Source organism: Protobothrops mucrosquamatus, unplaced genomic scaffold (genome assembly GCF_001527695.2).
Source record: "Protobothrops mucrosquamatus isolate PMUCROS unplaced genomic scaffold, P.Mucros_1.0 scaffold2770, whole genome shotgun sequence".
Lineage (NCBI taxonomy): Eukaryota > Metazoa > Chordata > Lepidosauria > Squamata > Viperidae > Protobothrops > Protobothrops mucrosquamatus.
Window position 1 is genome coordinate 2,774 of NW_015388808.1, and position 8,593 is coordinate 11,366.

The 8,593-nt window shown below is 43.0% G+C and overlaps 1 protein-coding gene across 1 annotated transcript; it reads right to left on the reverse strand.

Moving 5' to 3' along the window:
• Positions 1-728: 728 nt before the first annotated feature.
• LOC107296376 (CD2 antigen cytoplasmic tail-binding protein 2) lies at positions 729-7,741 on the reverse strand. Its single transcript, XM_015825721.1, has 7 exons — positions 7,654-7,741; positions 6,047-6,128; positions 5,028-5,160; positions 4,516-4,673; positions 3,009-3,528; positions 2,446-2,564; positions 729-917 (listed from the first exon to the last, which is right to left on the reverse strand). The coding sequence occupies exons 2-7, from the start codon at positions 6,119-6,121 to the stop codon at positions 807-809; spliced, it is 1,116 nt and encodes a 371-aa protein (XP_015681207.1). The 5' UTR covers positions 6,122-6,128; positions 7,654-7,741; the 3' UTR covers positions 729-806.
• Positions 7,742-8,593: the final 852 nt, after the last annotated feature.

Below are 8,593 nucleotides of genomic sequence, written 5' to 3' on the forward strand. Positions count from 1 at the left end.
TCCCCTGACTAAGACCCACTAACTACTCCAGCTTAGGATAATGTCCTCACTAATAAAATAGAGAAGAGTGAGATGTGGGGAAAAATGCATGTGCAGCAAACTGCCGTGCTTTCCCCCCCCCCCACAAACCACATAACCTCTTGATACCCTTTGTCCTAATGAAGCAGCCAGGTCATACCCTTTTGACTTAATGCTTCACCTACCTAAACAGATAATATGCTTAAGTTTCTTTCTATCTCTTCCTGCCTCTTTGTTAGTTCATTCTGCTTTTCATCTCCCTGTATTTGATCTTACCTGATCTTTGACCATGTAATGTGTTACTAGAAAATAGATGCTTACATGAAGACATTTTCCAATGAAGAAACCTTTGTCAGCATCTAATGGTTAAGCTGTGTTTGTAACAAGTATATAAGAAGCAATAAACTCAGAGTTTGTCAAGCTGTGTCCTGCAGCTTCAAATCTCTGCTCAAGACATGCCTGCGTCTTTGTCGTAGCGTCATACAGGGGCTGGCAACCGTTACCCTACACAAAACGTACAGCAATGGGATGTAATAGCCAGCAGGAAAATAGAGAGCTGACTAACCAAGCCAATTTAAAGTTATTTTATTTTTCACAAAATCCCAAACATCCTCAAATTTAAATGGTGAATCAAACCCCTTTTCCCCTCGGTAAGTGCACCCACACATACACACACATATCGTCCCCTTGCCCTCACCCCCCCTCCCCAAAGTCTGGCAAGTTCTTTCAGTCTGTTGCTGGGTTGAACTCTATCCCTCGCGCTCGGCAGAACAGGAGGTGGGTTCCGATCATGTGTAGAGATCAAAATCAATCCGCTTGGTATTGTAGAACTGGCCCTCAGAATTATCCGCCTTCCGGCAGTAAACCCCATCAGGGAAATAGCCTTGGGATACCCAGTCCTGAAGAGACAGAAAAGAGAATTTGAAAGAAAAGAGAGAAGGATGGCAGGGAAAAGAAGAAAAGGAAAGAAAACAGGCTCTGCTAGAGAGAAGTTCCCTGAGGATGTGCTCCAGCACGAGTCTGAAAGCTCGGAAGTCAAAAACTCTAGTTCTGGTGACCGACCCAGATGGGATCCTGTGACATTATCCTGGGACAGTATATATCCGCCTTCATTCATGAAAGAAAACAGAGCCATCTGGCATGCAACCTCACGAGAGAGGCAACCAATGTCGAAGAGGGTCACTTAATTGGCAGCGTTATCAAAAGGGTCAACCTGAAATGCACTCAGCCAATATGGGATCTGATAGGACCATATTAGAACAAATGAAACCGTATTAATCACAAATGTTTTGCTAATAAAGGACTGGAAGATCATTTATCACAGATCTGGTATTCCAAGGCAACCGAATGCTGCACACCATTTCTGATCCTACACTCAAAACTGCCAATATGCTGCCCTGGGTTTAGGTTACTTTTAAATTCTAATAAGGAAATCATCGTTCACAGGGTGTCAGGAAAAGAACAGATTCTAAAAGATGCACATGGGGTGTGTTACTATGAAATTGGGGACAGTGATGCTGTATCAATCAAAACTAATTCTCAAGCACCATCCACACAGCAAATGTACTGTCCAGAAAGAAATTCTGACTAAGGAAATAAATTATAACCATGAACAATGTAAATGTGACAAGTGATTAAAAATCCCTCTGATGCATAGGGTTGTCAATATGGAAATCTTCCTAGGAACAGGCTTTCCTTCTCACAATTGCCAGGAAGAAAGGTCAAAATAATGTGCACCAACAGAAGCCTTCTTCCATCAGTACAGGTAGTCCTCGACTTACGACCACAACTGAGCCCAAAATTTATGTTGCTAAGTGAGAAATTTGTTAAGTGAGCTTTGCCCCATTTTATGACTTTTCTTGCCACAGTTGTTAAGTGAATCAGTGCAGTTGTTAAATTAGTAACATGGTTGTTAAGTGAATCTGGTTTCTCCATTGACTTTGCTTGTCAGAAGGTCACAAAAGGGGATCACATGACCCCGGGACACTGCGACCATCATAAATGCGAGTCAGTTGTCAAGCGTCTGAATTTTGATCAGATGACCATGGGGATGCTGTTATGGTCCTAAGTGTGAAAAATGGTCTTTTTTTCAGTGCCGCTGTAACTTCGAACAGTCAATAAATGAACAGTTGTAAGTCGAGGACTACCTGTATTCAACGTAAACCAAGATTTATATACAATTCCAAAATCAAACAACTAGCAACACTAAATAGATGGCAATCAAAATGAATAGAATTGTAGAAAGATGCACTTTTTAAAAGTCACTCGGGAAAAATGAAAGATAAATGAGATATTGGAGAAAGGAAAAGGATACCTGCACCAATGGGGAAAGAGAGGACATTAACAGGATAGTGAATAGATAGAGAAAAACAGATACAAAGTGAGGAAGTGAACAAGAAGTTCATCTATCCTCCTTTAGTCTCTTACCTGCATCTGAGAGCTGCTGAAGGGTCCATAAAGTTCAGATGTGTTTGTGTTCTCCCACTTATATTCCCACATCACCTCAGAGAGTGTGTTATCATCACTCTCCCCACGCCCCTGACTTCCTGTAGTTGGAGAATAAGCACATATGTCAGAAGAAAATTTCCTAATAAAAGACACCTACCCCCCGCCCCCGAACATCAGACAGTTAAGGCAGCGTTTCTCAACCTTGGGAACTTTAAGATATGTGGACTTCAACTCCCAGAATCCCATGCTGGCTGGGGGTTTCTGGGAATTGAAGTCCACACTTCTTAAAGTCCCCAAGGTTGAGAAATACTGAGTTAAGGATTGTTGAGTGTGTTAGATGAAGGGTTGTATATTTCAGTGCTTTCCCAAATAAGCTCTTGACACACAGCTTTGCAAGTTTGAGAGGAAATTTCCCCTTGACATAGTGAAAAACACCCCAACAAAGTGACCCCTCGCCTGCTATGATAAAAATCAGCAGTCTCGACTGTGTGTTTCCAATCCAGCTCCTCCCAAAACACTGCCCCCCCCCCCAGGACGCTCACCTGCTGATGTCTTCTCCCCTAGTTTGGCTTCATCGATCTCCTCAGCAAACATATCGAGTTCTGGTTCAGCAGAGGAAGGTGCTGCAGGAGGTTGCTGCAAAGCCCGGAGTCTCACGGCCAGCTTCTCCCGGGTTTCCTGGTAGATCTCATAGACGCCCCGTGCTACCATTTGGTCAGCCAGCCCTGACAGCTGTTCCAGCTGCTCTTTCCGCTCAGGTGACCCAGGCTTCTGGGGATCCTCTTCCTCAGCTGGATCAACTTCATCTACTTTGAGGCGGGCCCAGGGCCTCCGCTGACGTCCACTACTTTTGGGGCCACCCTTGTCTCCAAACCTTTGAATGGCTCTAGCTACCGTCTCACCAGGTAACATTAAGTCTACCATCCTTTCCAGAAGTTCTTTCTTCTCCAGAGGTGTCCGGCCTACCTCAAGTTCATCATCATCATCCTCTTCATCTTCTTCCTTGTTATCTGCAGAATTGAATGATTTCTTCTGTCCGGGAGGCTGTTCCTTTATCTTGACCTGGTGAAAATCAGAAAAGCATAGATAAGGTAAAGGGAAAAAGCGTGACCGTTCGAAGTTACAACGGCATTGAAAAAAGTGACTTAGGACCATTTTTTACATTTACGATCTTTGTAGCCTCCCCATGATCATGTGATCAAAATTCAATTGCTTGGCAACTGCTTCACACTTATGACCGTTGCTCTGTCCCTAAGGTCATGTGATCTCCTTTTGCAACCTTTGGACAAGCAAAATCAATGGGGAAGTCAGATTCACTTAACAACCGTAAGAGCCGTGGTGGCGCAGTGGTTAGAATGCACTATTACAGGCTAACTCACTGCTCACTGCAGGAGTTTGATTCTGAGAGGCTCAAGGTTGACTCGGCCCTCCACCCTCCTGAGGTCGGTAAAATGAGGACCCAGATTGTTGTGGGGCCATATGCTGATTCTGTAAAACTGCTTAGAGAAGGCTGTAAAGCACTGTGAAGGCGGTATATAAGTCTAAGTGCTATTGCTATTACTAACTTATCAACCGCAGTGATTCACTTAACTGTGGCAAGAAAGATCGTAAAATGACGCAAAATTCACTTAACAGAGATTTTGGGCTCAATTGTGATCAGTAGTCAATGACTACCTATATTATGGATTAAAATGGATTTTAGGTCTGGAAAAAGAACACAAATGGCTTATCCTTGCAGTCATTTCCGTTTTTTGCAAGCACACTTTCATCTGTCAATATTGCTCTCAATTTTATTGGTGGAGTGGTACTATGTAGGGGAAACTACGGAATTCTGGGAATTGAAGTCCACACATCTTAAAGTTGCCAGGGTTGAGAAACACTGGTTTAAACTGATGACCATTATGGAGTGGATGGCAGAGAATTCTATGGCTTGTCCATATTTCCTTTCACAGTCCTAAAACTCCCCTATATTTACTTCAAATAATGTTTATGCACACTTTTTCCATAGCACTGGTCATCTTCCCTTCAACTCTACCCAAAAAGACCTACCCAATCTACGTTGTCCAACCAATTGTCCCGAATCACTGCCTCTTTTTTCAAGAAATAGTTGCCTTCTGAATCAAAATGACCTTCTTCCATCTCCTCTTGTAAATTGAAAGGGGTGATCCGGATACCATCTTCATAGTCAATAGTGGCAGATTCCTGCCCTAAAAAGATAAAGTAAGCAGATTAATTTCTGATTGACCTGACACCAATACAAATATTTAACTTTAATTTTTAACACAGTTAACAAACAGTAAATTACTGGAGTAGAAAGTGTAAATATGAAACCTTCTGCTCCAAAATCATCATTCTACTTGAATTATAAAGTCTTCAAAACATTTTTCTTCTTGAGATTTGAAGATTATGTGGTGGGTCACCACAGAATTCAGAGTGTCTTAACTGCCACCTTAAAAAAAATCCACAATATTGGGGACTACTGACTTTTTTTTAACTGAGAGAGGAAAGAATATGGAAGTTCTGATTACTGAAATCTATAATAAATACAGTTACCCACTTACCCTCCACATCATCTGATGCAAGGATGTCATATTTACTCCCCTGCCCTTCATCTTCTTCATCTTCCTCATCGCTGTCCAATGAATGCTTGCCTTTAAAGCGGCTGCCTGGCCCTCCAATGGCAGGTTCCACCAGCTGGTCAAGAGATGAAGTGAATGCATTTATCTGTTTTCCCCCCCAATTGTCAAGTTACAAATTAGCTAACTCTTCAAATTAGCAAGTTACTCTCTGTAGCTTTCTTTCATTTTTTTTCCCTGATAACTTGAGGCACTTACAGGCAGTCCTGGACTTACAACCATAATTGAGCCCAAAATTTCTGTTGCTAAGCAAGACAGGGGAGTTTTGCCCCATTTTATGAACTTTCTTGACACAGTTGTTAAACAAATCACTGCAGTTGTTACATTAGTAACACAGCTGTTAAGTCAATGTGGCTTCCCCATTGACTTTGCTTGTCAGAAGGTCGCAAAAGGTGATCACATGACCCTGGGACACTGCAACCGTCATAAATATGAGTCAGTTGCCAAGCATCCGAATTTTGATCATGTGACCATGGGGATACTGCAACGGTCGTACATGTGAAAAATGGTCATAAGTCACTTTTTTCAGTGCTGTTGTAACTTAACATGGTCATTAAACAAATGGTTGTAAATTGAGGACTACCTGCATTTATGTCTATCCCTATAGCCTTTAACTTCACAGATTGGTGTTTTTCAAATGTGGTAACTTTAGGATGTATGGACTTCAACTTCCAGAATAACCCAGCCAGCATGAGAGTTAAAATCCATCTATACCTTATGAGTTGCCAAATTGAAAAACACTGTTATGAAAAGTTTGTCCTTAGCTTTATTTTCTGGATCTCAAGTTAAAGAATATCCTTCCTCAACCCGAGTTCCATCCAGGTGATTTGTCCTACAATTTTGAGGAGCTCCTACCACTAGATTGATCAGTATTGATAGGAACTCTAACCAAAACAGGCAGAAGAGCTCAGATTAGGCAAAGGTGTTAGAAAGGTTTATTTCACCTTCTTCTTTGGGAGACTCATCTCCTCTTCATCATCATCACCTTGGTCTTCAAATGTGACTTTCCGTTTTGACATGACGACCCTGTAAAACGCAACCCAAATCAACAGTAGAGAGAGTTAACAAACTCATACAAACTGAACTTCTTCCAAAACACGAACTTGGCAGTTTTAATAAGCGTCATATGCAGCTTTACCAGAATGCTGGTTTCTCTACTGATAAGGACTTTATCATTACTACACACTGCCTCTGGGGAAAGTTTGTAAACACGTAGCTGTCAACTCTGCCTTTGCTACCCATACCAGTGTAGATGCACACAATACATATTGTCTACCCTTTGGCATTAATGATAGGTTAATATAACTGAAGAATTTCATAAACTCTCAAAACCAAAACACTGCCCCAAACATCACAATCTAAAAAAAATTCTGCATACTCCCTCATAACGGTTTTATTTCAAATAGACATTCCCAAATGTTATAACAGGAAGAATCCTTCATTCTGAAGGTCTCAGGTTGGAATTGGGAAAGTTTGTTAAAGGAATTGCTGAGGCAGAAAATTGCAGCTGCAATGAGTAACAAGACCAGTGACGAATGATGGGACACTAGGGCCTAGCAGCAAGAAAGCTACAAGTTAGATACAGGGGTCTTTAAACTTGGCCCTTTGATGACTTGTGGACTTCAACTCCCAGAATTCCTCAGCCAGCATGCCTGGCTGAGGAATTCTGGGAGTTGAAGTCCACAAGTCATCAAAGGGCCAAGTTTGAAGATCCCTGAGTTAGAAGGACGCTGTTAGAAGGATGCTAGCTGAGGCACATAGACATAAACTTTGATAACCTCTATCATTATAATAAAACACACCCCTTTTGATAAGAAAGTTTATTAGCATAAACATGCAATGTATGAAGGAGGGTAAAGTAGAAGAATCCAATAAAAAGAAACATGTGTCAAGGAACCAATGAATGATTGATTCTTAGGGTGTTAACTTCCTTAATCATAACTGTATAAAATTGGTATTTGTATATGGTCCGGGGTCTTGGCTCCCTTAGCTGCTGAGACCCTTTTGCTGAAGTACTTCAATAAAAGATCCTTGAACCGCCTCTCGTTCCTGGTTCTGACTGGCACCTGCGCCAGGCTAAACCCAGTTTACAGACAACAATTCTCCACTTTCTTTTGGAGGCAAGAAAGATGAGAAACCATTACTTCCAAAAATGAGGCTTTTGTTGCCATCTCTTAAAATAAGTTTCCTTTCCTTCCTGAACTCCAAAACCGTCTCCATTAATTTCAACAGAAGCCCACCAAATACTTTCTCAACTGGGCATACTGGAGAATTGAATGTAAGGGACGCCTACCGACCCCTCCCGTCTCCCAATAAAACGTATGGGAGCCAACGGGGGTTCCCCACGACTTTTCTCGTGCATCTAATCAAGTCTGCACTAAAGCAACCGCGTTTGAAGACACTTAGGAGGCGACCTCGACATTCATTTAGGGACCACTGAAACCCCCATTCCTCCGATTCTCCAAGGGGGCCCCGCGAGTCCCTAAATTAAAATTGGCGGATTTGCACTTTCCCCTCCACCCCATCCCCGTACACACGACCCGGGTCGTACCTAAGCGGCTGCAACAACAGCACCCGAAGCCTCCCAGCAGTGCTGCGCAGAAATCGACATCAGACTCCTGGTGCCATTCGAGCCGGATATGATGCGATAGGTAGACATTTTCCCACTCGGCGCACAGGAAGTGACGTTTTTCTGGCAACCCGTGACTTCCTCGCCCAACCTGGCCGAAGGGAAGTGTGGGCAAAACTGGCGGCAGGAAGCCAAGTGTTTCTCTTTTGATAAAATGCCGCGATGGATAGAGGAGGATTATTATTATTATTTTAATTGGATCTCTCCGCTCAATAATAGTTTCGCCCTTTTCTGGAGCGTCTTCTGTTAGGAGGAATAGTATATTTATATTTCAGCCCTTGCTGGCTTTTTTCTGCCCTGTTCTGAATCTGTAATTATGCAATACCAGTGGAACGGCTTGCCACCAGAAGTTGTGGGTGCTCCAACACTGGAGGTTTTTAAGAAGAGACTAGCCAGGGGTAGGCAACCTCGGCTCTTTTATGACTCATGGACTTCAACTCCCAGCTATGCTGACTCAGGAATTCTGGGAGTTGAAGTCCATGAGTCATAAAAGAGCCGAGGTTGCCTACCCCTGGACTAGACAGGCACTTGTCTGAAATGGTATAGGAGGCTCTCCTGCTTGAGCAGGGGGCTGGACTAGAAGACTTCCAAGGTCCCTTCCAGCTCTATTCTATTCAATGATGGATGTGTAATGAACGCAAACGGTGTAGTCGTTGCGATTAAGATACATGTTAGATCCTACCTTGTGGCGATGAGGGTGGCGAGGTCTAATTACTACTCCACCCTCATTGCGTCATCAGATAATCGCCCGGCCTCACTCTTCAGGGTGACCCGCTCCCTCCTTCAATTGAGGGGGGGCGGGGACCCCCTGGCGGGGAAGGCTGAGGAATTTGCACAATATCTGTATGACAAAGTCGCTCGG